The sequence below is a fragment of the Triticum urartu genome, chromosome 1, assembly GCF_003073215.2.
Source record: "Triticum urartu cultivar G1812 chromosome 1, Tu2.1, whole genome shotgun sequence".
Taxonomy (NCBI): Eukaryota; Viridiplantae; Streptophyta; class Magnoliopsida; order Poales; family Poaceae; genus Triticum; species Triticum urartu.
The window spans coordinates 465,850,593-465,863,365 of record NC_053022.1 but is presented as its reverse complement, the minus strand read 5'-3'; the positions used below and the strand labels follow the sequence as shown (position 1 = coordinate 465,863,365).

The following is a 12,773-nucleotide window of genomic DNA, read 5'->3' as shown; positions in this document are numbered from 1 at the left end:
ATAAATTTACCAAGGGTAATTTAGTCTTAACTAATTTATAATTATGTGCCTTGATCACCATGCTAAAAATAATACACTTTACATAAAGAAACAGAGAGAGTATATTAGTAATATCATGTCCAATACCCTATCTTATCAATCGAACTCGGATTTGGATCCAATTGTTATCCGATGTCAAACATCTCTTACCGTATCCCATAAAAAGGGATTTGAAAACGCTTTCGGACAAAAATTATCCTAACCACTTTCACACTTACACATGAATACTCCCTCGGCGTCGGATCGCGTCATGCTTGACGAGATCACTATATTCATTAGAAAACATTAAAATATGTACAAGTGTAAGAAAAAGATGAGTTTTACATTTATTTTCTGTGGTGACTCTCGAATCATACTCTCTAACTAGTGATGTGTCATCCAAAGTTGTATCAACACTTTTTCTTTGAACACGATACAGATGCATTTGTAGTTGACGGTAATGTTTTCTCTCGCTGTACGAACATCGTCGGAAAGCGCCACAAACACATTTGTGGTCGACGGTAGGAAAAATGCAAGCACCGGTGACAAGTTTAGGACTTAACCTCTGGCGGGCTGGTTTCATTACAAGCGACCTAACCGTTTGAGCTACACTCAGTTCGCGTGCTGTGTCGAAAATTTTGATAAACTCATGTACGACACGGGTAATCTGTCTCGTCGATGATCAGAGAAACGCATCGGATCCAGCTAGTAAGGGCATGAGCAACGGAAGCATCACCATACCGGTGCCTCATGCCTAAAATTAAATAAATTTAGTGAAAATCACCGTTTGGATAGCCCACTGCTCAATGCGGGCAGTAGTAAAATGGACCCCCACTTTCTCTTCCCTCCATACTTTAATAGTTTTTGCTTTTCATCTTCACCCTAGATGACTAGCAAACCAGTACAGAGACATCCCTCTCTCGTTCTTTTTCACCTTTTCTCTCTCATGCTTTTCCCTAATTTCTTCTTTCCTCCACGAAGCAGCCGCTTCTTCTGCAGGATGCACCTGTCATCTGCGAGGCTGGACGAGACTTGCCTGCTCCCTCGGCGTGCGCCCATTCATGCTCCCGCATACGTGGCATGGTTTGATTGAAACAAAATAAGGTCCGGTCCCACCCCCTTAAAATCAGGGAGAAGAAAAAAAAGAAAAAAAGACAGCCGTAGAATGGAGTGGGTGCACGGATGGGAGCATGGGGAGGGAGCAGGCAAGCCGCATCCGTGAGGCTATGCCTTTGCCTCCACCTGGCATCCGAACCTACGTGGGCCTGTGGAGCAGCTGTCCACGATGGAGCGTTGTACACGCCCTAAAACACACGTTCTATGCGGCTCGTATGACGTGTTCGCCTCAGGATACGCCGATTACGGAGCCGTTTCGATCTCTCTCTTTCCTGCCGAATCCAAAACAGAACGCTCCGGCGGCTCTTCTCCCCTCCCTCCCTTCCTCCCTCCACCTCCGCCTCGCCCTCCGCGGGGCAAAACCCTAGATCCTCCTCCCGCTTAAACCCTCCAACAAGGTAATGCATCTCGCCCATGCCGGACCGTCGGCCCTGGATCTCCCCCCGTCGGCCTCTCCTCGCCGTTTGCCCTTGCGTGGCGTAAGGAATTCCCTGGTGACTTATTAGTGGCCGCTTCCCCTGTTTCAGCGGCGCGGCAGGATGGCGGAGCCGTCCAAGGTGATCCACATCCGGAACGTCGGGCACGAGATCACCGAGGTGAGAGGGGACGGAAATCCTGCGCCTTCGCCTCGTCGATCCTGCGGTTCCGTCCGGGGCAATCCGTTTTTCGTTTCTGAATAAATAATAATCGGGGGAGCGGCTTCCCTGAATAAAGATTGCGCTTTTACTGCCTTTTGCACCCGGCGTGTGCCTCCCCTCACCGTTGTTCGCCGCAGGCCGATCTGCTCCAGCTGCTGCAGCCGTTCGGCTCGGTGTCCAAGCTCGTCATGCTGCGTGGCAAGAATCAGGTGGGTTCTGTTCTTCGCCGTTGTCCGGTGGTGTTTTTCTTTTGTTAAGAAATCAAGCAGTCCCGGTGTTGAAAGTTGTCAGTGTTGCGGTGCAGGCCCTTCTCCAGATGCAAGACATTCATTCTTCCGTGAGCGCGCTGCAATACTACAGTGGTGTCCAACCTAGCGTAAGGTGATGCGGTTCTTGGTTGTGTTGGTTTTTCGATGCCACACAAGACCCAGCATTTACTCATGCTTGCTGCTACGCAGTTGCACTTAGTTTTTGCAATGTTTAGCTTCCACTAGTACATAGTTATCGCTCATTCTGGATAATGCATGCTTAATGATACGGTTTGCGCCTCGTGACCTGCTTTCTTTATGTCAACAAATATAAATTTAGCATTGCCCTTGTTTGTTACCTTATTTCTACCTAAAAGCCAGCTGGGTTTCTCATTAAATTTCATATTTTTGTTTGGTATGTTCTCATTACTTTTCTCACACGTGTGCACCCTTTTATGTCAATTTAGGGGGAGGCATGTTTACATGCAATTTTCATCCCATCAAGAACTTACCACTGACCAGAGCTCTCATAGCCGGAATTCTGATCAGGTATATACTTGTCTACCCTCGACTTGTAAGATTTGTTTTATAAGTTTCTCAGAGTTATCTGGAGTTGTTAGTAACTTAGTATCATTAGTGAACTATGAAATCTCTATCCTTAGTGTTTTTAGAGCTTCGTGTTGAGCAATCAGCTGCATGATACTCTTAACTAATACTCCCTCTGTCCCAAAATATAAGAACGTTTTTGATACTATCATAGTGTCAAAAACGTTCTTATATTATGGGACGGACGGAGTATTTAGCTGTGGCAATACCGCGGTGGTACAACATTGACTTATAAAGGGTTTTTTTGAATTTTCTTATAAAGGGTTTTTAGATTCTGTAAGTCCAGGTTGTGGATGATTTTCAAAATAATGACATGTGTTCTTAAGTTATTAAACCCTACTTTGACTTGTTTGTGGTTGTTTAGTGTGCATAATGCTTGCCTCGATTACACATTGATGCGCTATCTAGTTCCGTCAATTACTCAGTTGCATGAAATGGTTTTGCCGTGGGACTATATTTGTGTAAAGGTGCCTACAAGGCTACAAGATTAGGATATGATTGTGCTATCATCCTAAGATGGAACCTACAACTAGGAAATATGGTAGTGTGATTATGTAAAAATAGAAAGTTGAATTACTGTGACAGTTACACCATAAATTGTGGAAATACTTCATATATCAAAATTTGAAGGACGGTTAGCTATGTTTAGTATATTCTCATCATTTCTTTTAGATAGCTGAGTTAAATTGCATGTTATATCTACTGCCTCTTATTTTTCCAACTAGATAAACCTATCTTTTCCTTTCTATTTATTCTTTTCTTTCTCCCACTCTTCTGTCTTGGTGGTCGTCTGCTGGCCCTCAGGAATCAGAACCCAACCGAATCCTTCTAGCTACTGTCCACCACGTGCTCTATCCTATAACGGTGGAGATTCTGCATCAAGTTTTCAAAGCATATGGATATGTGGAGAAGATTGTCAAATTTCAGAAGTCAGCTGGTCAGACTCCACGTCTCTTTCTCTCTCACACACCCATATGTAAACTGCATATGGATGCTCTGATTCACTCCCCAGTTTGCCTCTGAATGATAATGTTGATGTATTAACAAGTATCTGTAATATGCGTAACAGGCTATAACTTCTGCAGAAAACAGCAGGTGTATTGTCAAACTGTATGAACAATGTGTGCAGTACATCAATTGATTACATTAGGTGTGACATTCTGTAGCAACGGGTTCGGCACGGTTTTAAAACATGTGTACTAATAATTGTAGCAGTAGCAACAACAAAAAAGAATTATAGTGGCATATGTTACTATAGACTAGTGCTTTTGTCCGTCCTTCGACTGGAATAAACAGTTGGTTATCTTTACTATCTGAAATAGACGATTCAATACATTTTATTTGATTGGTGCAGGCTTTCAGGCCCTCATCCAGTATCAATCGCGTCATGAGGCTGTGGAAGCACTTGCTGCTTTGCATGTAATTACTTCATGGCTCCATTAGTGTCCTAGATTCTACGTATGATTCTCATACATCTTAATCTTACAAACAAAACTTTTCCAGGGAAGGAACATATATGATGGTTGCTGCCAGCTAGACATCCAATATTCCAAGTATGAGCTTTGACTAATCCTAGTTGAAATTTATTTTTTCTCAGTTGTTGTATCTGATTGTTTTTCTTTATTTATGTGGATATCCAGTCTCAGCGAACTGCAAGTCCATTTCAACAATGAGAGAACTAGGTAAGGTCAATTTGTCAGTTCTCATCTCTACAAGAAACATAGTTAATGCAGTCATGGGCATGCCAGTTACTGTGTAGCATCAGTTAACATGAAAGTCACCCGTGGTGAATCTCTTTTCTTGTCCAGGGATTTCACGAATCCATCATTGCCTACAGAACAACGTCCAAGGCCCTCCCAGGTTGAGTGGTTCTCTTTATTTTGCTATATATCTCACTTGTTACATGCATCATTTATGCTCTGAAGCTAACAACTGTATGTTTTAATTGGTTGGAGCAGCAAGGTTTTCCAGATCCTGGGGGTCTCTATCCTTTCCAACAACCTGGAGGTAGCTTACTACATCGGATTTTCAATAAATAATTCTTTTGATAATGAAAAATATCTTATTTAGTTTCCTTTCTTGTACAGGTCCGTATTCACAGGTTGGCGTCTGACTCCCTTTGAATGGTGTTACTCCAGTGTTGTTTTTTGTTGCATCTTGTTCAAATATCCCTGTGAGTTCTCATACAAAAGTATTTGAGTTTGTGCATAACAGACAGGAAGAGCTGCAACGATTGCAGCTGCATTTGGTGGAACTTTACCGCCTGGAGTGACTGGTACCAATGAACGGTGCACACTGATAGTCAGTAATTTGAACACTGATGTAAGTTTTGAATCTTCGAAGGCTCCTTTCACAATCTTGATATTTTGACTACCTTTTCAAATGTCAAAGTATGCATGGAAAATGTGGTTGTTGAGTAGGACTTGTCTTTCTTATTGTTTTAAGGACCAAACTGACCATTAAGGGAAGTCTTAGAACAAATGTGGCCTAATCTTAAGTATTTTATGGTGTTGGACACCAACCTATAGGGTGTTCAAGCTTGTCTTAAGATTCCATGTAGAGGTTATATACCTTGGACGATCGTCCTTCATTGTTAACTTTTCTCTGTGCAGAAAACCAATGAGGATAAGCTTTTCAATCTCTTCTCTTTATATGGAAACATAGTTCGAATCAAGGTGCTGCACAACAAACCAGATCTCGCCCTTGTAGAAATGGCTGATGGGTTACAGGCCGAGCTAGCTGTGAACTATCTAAAGGTGCGTGCATTTTCTCTAGTATATCAACCTATCTGGTTTATCTGTTCCATTTGGAATGATTGTTACCTTTGACATTTTGATGCCACCTTCCCATTTTTCGGCTGCAGGTGGCCACGCTATTTGGTAACAAGTTGGACGTCAACTACTCGAAGTACCCCACCATAACCCCTGCCCCTGACGCGCATGACTACATCAACTCGGGCCTGAACCGCTTCAACACCAACGTGGTAAAGAACTACCGGCATTGCTGCGCTCCAACCAAGATGATCCACGTCTCCGCCCTCGCACAGGACGTCTCCGAGGAAGCGCTCCTCGCCCATCTGTCTGAGCACGGCTCTATCGTCGGCACAAAGCTGTTCGAGGTGAACGGCAAGAGGCAGGCCCTCGTCCTGTTCGAGAGCGAGGAGGAAGCGACCGAGGCCCTCGTGTCGAAGCACGCCACCCCGCTGGAGGGGAGCACCATCCGGATCTCATTTTCCCAGATGCAGAGCCTGTAGATACGCCTCCTCCCAGGGATATAGCTTTTGCTTGGCTGCTACCCGGTCCATGCTTTTTGCGCCCCCTCTCTTTCTTTTTAGGAAGCTTTGGATGATCCTTCAGATGTGAATTCTCTCCCTGACTGCTGCTTTGTCTTTGCTGTAGCGTCCCTGAGTTCTCCCTTGTTGGTTTAAGGTGACGAGAGGATTGTAGTGCGTGCTGTGCTCGTATGAATTATGAAATGAAAGAAATCTAGAGAAAAAGAGAACAGTTCAGATCATGCGATTGCTGTGTTTGTGTTTCTGGTTGATCCTTGCAGGTTGCGGTATAGCAACTGGGATTGAAGGACACTTTGAGTTTGCAGGGTTCCGATGTTCGCTAAGGGCAAAATTCAAATGGATTGACTTCTTTGTGGTATTTAAATAAATTAAACACTCCATTTGAATACCAAGAAGTCAATTCATTTGAATTATTCTTGGTGTTTAAATTATTCATTGCAAGAATACTTACTCCTGGACACCAAGTAGTAGTGTTCTTGCAATGAATAATTCATACAGAACCTGCATACGCAAGTGGATGAAACTTTGGGCGAAATTTGCCGTCTGTGTGTTTAGCGGCTCGTCGACACAAGCAGGTGGCAGGCACCAGTTGCCCTGGGACCATCTCGGTGAAAGCAGGGCTGGCAGAATACGCGTTCAAGTAGATTCTGATGCCCAGCTGCTAATATTTGCGCCCAACCAACAGGAAGGCGGATTCCACCAGCGGCCGGAAACTACTTCAAATGCATCAGTGACTTCTTTTCATGTCAAGGTTGTCTTATTTTTAATCAAGTATATTATCATTTTTTGAAGTTTGGCAATCGACGATCATATCTGTTACAAGAGGAGGAACAAGGAAATTAGGAGGTTTATCACGGCGCACCTCGAAATACTTCCTTCTGTAACTTGCTCGATCGCATTCGCAGCAGCATTGCTCTCCCGAGCACAATGCGCTATAGTTGCCCTCCCGAAAGAATTCATCATCTCCCGGCACTCGTCGGGCATCACAACTCTCGATTCACGATAATCTGCTGTCTATCTTTAATCAAGTTTATTGAGAAAATACCAATATGAAATGGGCAATGTTACGCATCCGTCGGCTCATCTTTTTAAAAGATCATCCGGGTCGTGAGCCGTCGGATTTGCCGTATCTAGCGAGCGAGTGTGTCTTCACCGCTGACATGGGCCTTGTTGCAGAATTATTTCTGAAACATCGATCTTGTTGCAGAAATTTTTTGCAACAGCTGTTTAGTTGCAAAATTATTTTTGCAACTGAGGTCTGGTTGCAAAAAAATTCCACGACAGATGTTTTGTTGTAAAACACGATTCATACTAGACCATTGCAACACCGCATATGTTTCAGAAACATAGCCTTCGTTGCAAAAGCATGTATGGCGGTATTCGAACCCTCACTGGACGTGTGTCATGCAGGGGAGGTGGCAGATTCTGCCGCTGCGATCAGCCGGATGACGGTAAGCTCTTCCCATATGAAATTAGTATTATTAGACTCATCAAAATATTTGTATATTTAATTTACTTAGTATTGTACATGTTGATAACGCCTCGTAATAAAACCGTGCTCTCTCCTCAAAGTTTTACCAAATAATTTGTCAAGTGAGGGTACATAATTCACTGGGCAAAAGTTTGCCAAGCAAATTGTCGCCCATGTTTGGTAGGGCAAAGCTCACAGGTCACTTAACCAACAAGCGCACAGATAGGACGACGAGAAACTCCAGGCAGGTGCCTGGTGGATTTGTCCCTCATCCCAGACCACACGTTGGGGTAACACGTTTATCCTTCTGACGAAACAATGCGATAGCATCAATCAAAAGTTAAAAAAAATTAACCTGTCTCAGTTTAAGTTACATTGTACTCTAATGACCTAACATGAGTAACTAAGCACTCATTCTGTGAGCACATCAGAACCACAAACCATTATCAGTAATCTCAGTACAGTGTGCTGCGCGACTATCATCAGCACCCCACTTTAATTTCTAACCCGCCTAATATACAACCGGTGTTTTACTCCATCGCACAGTCCTTGTGTTCCAGCTTCTAATCTACAAATTGTACATCAGATGTAGCATCGTCCACAACTTTGGCGTTCCTTTAGTAGCTGTAAACATCTACAAAGGTTAAATGTCAATGCCTACACGAACTTAGGCCAGTGATCAGAAATCTAGGTTCAGTCGCAGCCCACATGGCCTGGAGGACAGGGGAAGTTCTTCGACTATACCTGAGATATGCTGGCGATATTGTAAGCCTCAGACAGTCATCATTCTGCTTAAACGGGTGCCCTCGTTCTTATCAGGGGCAGGTCCTAGCGCTGTGATCACCTGTGGCATGGTCATTCCTCCAGAAACAATTATTTCTGTAGAGAGCATAATAGCAGAAACATAAGATTAGAAATCCAGGTGATATAGCAAGAATGCTACTCCCTCCGTTCACAAATATAAGATGATCTAACTTTTTTCTGAATCGGATGTATATAGACACGTTTTAATGTGTTTGTTCACTGATTTCAGTTCGTATGTAGTCCATATTGAAATATCCAAAACATCTTATACTTGCGAACGGAGGGAGTTATTAAAAAGACTATCATATCAAACTTAATGACCACAATAAGAGACATGCCCTCAAAATAAGCTTATGCTGGATTGAGATGTTACAAATAAACTGCCAGCAAGAAAATAACAAGAACAGCATATAGTATTCGCAAGTGCTGATAGGGTTTAGCATTTAAAGGAGCTGCTATAGAAGGCATTGAATTATTCTCTTTTGAACAGAACAGTGGAAATGATAAGGAGCTTAAAAGGGGATCGTCAAAATAACACCAACCTATCCCTTCTCGAATGGACAGATTGGGCCTTATAATTTCCGCAGAGTTCACCAAAAAGATATCACCAATATATAGATGATTGGTTGGCACATAGACACTACACAGTTCTTCATCACCTTTGTCAGTCTGCAATGTAATGATAGATGATTACATCAGAATCCAACAAAAACAAAGTATATTGGCTCACCATAACATGCTAACCATGTGGACATAGACAATTAGGTATCACATAGTTCATCACTTCTGTTAGTGTTGATCCTGGACAAAACAGCAGAAAACAAGAAAGGACAAATGCCCCTTGACTCTTTGTAGCAGTTGTCCTTAATCTAACTTGATAAATAATTCTTCACGCCATTTTCTAGAGCTCAAGACCTGAAGTACCGTAGGTTTTGACACGTCCTATGATTGATTGGACATGCTTAGTTTTGTTCTTATTTGGCCTTATGCAACTTACCAGCAAATCATCTTTGAGACGGAGCCAAGTGAGTCTATTATTTGGCCTTGTGACTCTAATGTGTAAATGCCCCCCATAAACTTGAAGCAGCTCTAGCCGGCCTTTTCAGGGTTTACACAACAAATTTATGTACGAGAGAGGAGTGACTGATTTAAACCACCTTATATAGAGATTATAGGTTAATCCGGATAAGTTGACTACTAAGATAAGCCCAGCCAGGCCACACTAGGCTTGGTCTTGATTATTTTCGGTGAATCTTTACACTCTTGAGATTTAAAAGGGTTTAGATGTCACAAATCACAACTAATGGGTGACACTTTCCTGAAAGTGAACTATTTCATGCATGAGGCAACACAGAAAAAGAGCACACACAAGTACGGTGTGAATCTTTGTGTAACTTATGAAAATTATCAAATCAATATTCTCAAAAGCATATAAATGAGTAAATTATCTTGAGTGAAGCATTCAAATTCGGTTGATGCCGTCAATCCATCTGTAGAAAGCGATTTGCATAAACAAGTACCTGAAGAATCATGCTCGATGTTATGAATCCAAATGCGTATTCACCAGCACGGGGATGGCTAATTATTGCCACTTCTTTAAATGCTGCTGTATTTTGATCTGTCAAATGAATAAAATGTATTATAAGATTTTTTTTTCTGGTTGGGCAGAAGGAACTACAAGTAAGTTGGAACATAAAGATTTCAACCAAACCAGTTTGTCAATGATGTGGTGCATAGAAACAGCAAACACGCTGTTGTCGCAACATTCATATGGTCTTCATGTGGATTATCCTATTAACTTCATAAGCTCATGTAACTTGAAGAAAAACTAGTGGCCTATAAATGTGTTTCTTTGTGAAGTACTGGTACTTATATAATGTTTTACCCGACTAAGAAGTTATGGGTTTGTATATATATACGCCATCCACTGACACTTCTCTTCAAGAAACAGTTATGCACTAACAATGAAAATCATACATGACAGAAATTTAAGAAAGAACGAACATAGTTGTCAGATATTCTGGAGCACTTCAGATGATCATAAATTACCTGGTGAAACAGCAGTACTAACTTGCTTTGATGCAGAATATATGTGCCTTACAAATGGCATTTTCTTTATAAACCATTCTCCAACCCAGAAGACAGTTGAGCCCACCCATGATGACACAAATATTCCAACAATAAATATGAATACCAGAGATGTCACAAACCCAAGGCCTGGAATCAAGAAAAATTGTAGTACTCAGTATAGAGCAAATCATGAATATTTGTCAGTAGAACTGAGTAATGACAGTTTGTTTTTAATAGCCTGAGGCTGCTTTTTCCTCATGTACTCAATGATTTCAAAGGATCTCAGTAACTGGCACCATCAGGAGCTCGGTACCATTTTTTCCATCGTACAACTAACGAGAGCAGTATATATAAACTAAATAGCCTTAGCAGTCCCACAGAAACAAGCACATCTCTCTGAACTCAAATTTGCATGTGATAGATCCTTTTGGAGATTAAATCTAGATCAAACACAAGCAAGGAGCCAACGGAGAAAAAAAAAAGTAGGCTAACTAAGTCTGCACCACTATATGGCATACAAATAGAGTAAATATGTACTCCCTCTGTAAAGAAATATAAGAGCGCTGTGATCTAAGCGCTCTTATATTTCTTTACGGAGGGAGTATTACTGTTTGTCTGATACTACAATTTTACCATGACCAGCAAGTGGCTAGACATAAGTATTTGTGGAACAAGTACCAAATACATCGACTCCAAGCTTTGCATAGAGTGGACTGAAGAATCCATCAAAAAATCGAATAAACCACCAAGTGATGAAGAATGTCACAGCCATTGGGAAAATAACTACACTGCAAACAAGAAAGAGAATATTAGGCATGGATAATTTACAGGTCTTGCAACTTCTATGAATCAGTTCCTGCAAAGCATACCATCCAGTCATAAATTTTCTTGACACCCAGCTTTGAAGGACCGCAAAGCATGCCTATTGAATTAGCAGGTTAGGTATGAAATAACTATCTTGAAAAGATATAGCATAGCATGCAAAGAAAGTAGAGCTCATTCAGGTAAAATGAGAGAACAGAACAAGAACGTACAGTAACAATGCTGGGTCCAAGTGTTGTCTACTTTGATCGAACAATCTTTATGCTCTAGTGCCTAAGAACCGATGGTTGACTAAACGACACTTCAAGATGGAAAATATGTAGAGATAACCAAAATATTTAAGTAGTATGATCGCCCAGAAGGATGCTGTCAAATTTTAGTGTCAGTTCATGGGTTTGGGGTTCCAAAGACCTAATACTACGGGGCAGTGAACTAATTGCAGTTGTCAAATTCCTGTTGTTAGTTGCATTTGCATATTCTCCAACAGAAGTATAGCCTGCAGCCAGTACTCATGCATTTGCTATTTATGAGAATAAAGCAAATGCGTATACCTCATGAACAAACCAAGCAAAGTGTTATAGGAGGTCATTCAGACACATGCAAGATGACGACATCTAAACTTGATTAAATTCACTTTTGCCGGGTTATAAAACCTGCACCGTGCATCCTGAATAGTAGGTTTGTTGAACACAGGCATCTGGCCGGAGCTCCGCAGTAACACAAGTACCTCTACCTCCAATAGGACTCGCACTGACACTGATGCAGTCAATTTGTCGGACTGTTTACGGCGTAGACATCTGACCAACAGCACACAATACGCATGACGAAACAAGCGAACCTCCAATGCAACCATGGAAACCTTAAAGTCAAGCTCGGTGACAACCCCAGAAGGCATGCAGAAGCCTCGGATTCGATCAAACGGGGAGGCGCGGCCAGATCCGAGCAAGCAACCAGAAGGGTTTCGGCAGCTCTAAGCCCCACCGCGTCGGGGGGACTACAGGCGGTATTAAGGCAGATCGATCCGCGCTACCTGGCGGGTGGAGGTGGCCGGCGAGGTGGGGCGCGGCGGCGACTTGACGGGGTCCTCGGGGTCCGCGGGCTCCGGCGCCTGGCCCATGGGCACGGCGACGTACTCCTTCTCCTCCGGCATTGCGGCGGAGGGGTCGAGGCGGGCGGGAGGGGAGGAGGAGGACGACGGCGACGGTTTCGGTAGCTAGTGTGACGGCAGCAGCTGCAGCGGAAAGTGGAGGAGGCGGTTGGTGGCGGAGTCCGCGGGGGAAGGGAGGGAGGGAGGGACGCGTCGTGGAGTGACCGAACTGCCCCCCGCTACCGTGTTGTACCCGTGGGGCCCGTGCGGTTGGAGGTGACGTGGGGTCTACGGTCTACCTGTCACTGAACGTGGGTCCCGGAGATAGCGCGGGCCCAGCTGTGGGAGGAGGAGGAGGAGGAGGAGAGGAGGCGTAGCGGACGGCGGACGCTGCGGGTTGCAATGCAGCGCGGCGGCGAGGGTCATGGTCAAATCCGTCGCGCGCGCGGTCGGTCGTCGGTGACTGACTCGGTGTCCTGGTTTTATCCGTGGGCCCACTGTTTGTTCGATGTTTCCAAGTCGACCGGCCCGTGTTTCTACTGTTTGCGTTTGGGCCGACGTGCTCATGAGCCTGTTTGCTTACCAGTCAGTCCATTTGGGC

General features: G+C 43.5%; 2 protein-coding genes across 3 annotated transcripts; one reads left to right on the top strand and one right to left on the bottom strand.

The window, feature by feature from the left end:
* Positions 1-1,397: 1,397 nt before the first annotated feature.
* LOC125535630 (polypyrimidine tract-binding protein homolog 3-like) lies at positions 1,398-6,148 on the top strand. Its single transcript, XM_048698696.1, has 15 exons — positions 1,398-1,532; positions 1,662-1,730; positions 1,910-1,981; positions 2,077-2,153; positions 2,488-2,569; positions 3,431-3,563; positions 3,981-4,045; positions 4,130-4,179; positions 4,267-4,308; positions 4,435-4,486; positions 4,585-4,633; positions 4,714-4,727; positions 4,841-4,948; positions 5,239-5,382; positions 5,490-6,148. Exons 2-15 carry the CDS (start codon positions 1,674-1,676, stop codon positions 5,877-5,879), a joined length of 1,335 nt encoding a protein of 444 aa, XP_048554653.1. The 5' UTR covers positions 1,398-1,532; positions 1,662-1,673; the 3' UTR covers positions 5,880-6,148.
* Positions 6,149-7,694: 1,546 nt separating this feature from the next.
* Positions 7,695-12,379, bottom strand: LOC125519694 (protein LIKE COV 2-like). Of its 2 annotated transcripts, none has more exons than XM_048684424.1 (8): positions 12,116-12,379; positions 11,133-11,185; positions 10,942-11,051; positions 10,243-10,410; positions 9,714-9,811; positions 8,736-8,862; positions 8,134-8,268; positions 7,695-8,023 (listed from the first exon to the last, which is right to left on the bottom strand). In XM_048684424.1, the coding sequence occupies exons 1-7, from the start codon at positions 12,233-12,235 to the stop codon at positions 8,162-8,164; spliced, it is 783 nt and encodes a 260-aa protein (XP_048540381.1). In that variant the 5' UTR covers positions 12,236-12,379; the 3' UTR covers positions 7,695-8,023; positions 8,134-8,161. The 2 variants fall into 2 exon arrangements, with proteins under 2 accessions (XP_048540381.1, XP_048540384.1); XM_048684427.1 differs by having other exon boundaries at positions 7,695-8,013.
* Between the last annotated feature and the right edge of the window lie 394 nt (positions 12,380-12,773).

Excerpts from the sequence above, each read along its gene's own strand:
- LOC125535630 (XM_048698696.1), top strand. The coding sequence starts at position 1,674 with ATGGCGGAGCCGTCCAAGGTGATCCACATCCGGAACGTCGGGCACGAG. Across the intron at positions 1,982-2,076 it reads TGCTGCGTGGCAAGAATCAG|GCCCTTCTCCAGATGCAAGA; the intron begins GTGGGTTCTGTT and ends GTTGCGGTGCAG. Across the intron at positions 2,570-3,430 it reads ATAGCCGGAATTCTGATCAG|GAATCAGAACCCAACCGAAT; the intron begins GTATATACTTGT and ends GCTGGCCCTCAG.
- LOC125519694 (XM_048684424.1), bottom strand. The coding sequence starts at position 12,235 with ATGCCGGAGGAGAAGGAGTACGTCGCCGTGCCCATGGGCCAGGCGCCG. Across the intron at positions 10,411-10,941 it reads GCTTGGAGTCGATGTATTTG|GCCTTGGGTTTGTGACATCT; the intron begins GTACTTGTTCCA and ends TCTTGATTCCAG. Across the intron at positions 8,863-9,713 it reads CATCGAGCATGATTCTTCAG|ACTGACAAAGGTGATGAAGA; the intron begins GTACTTGTTTAT and ends ATTACATTGCAG.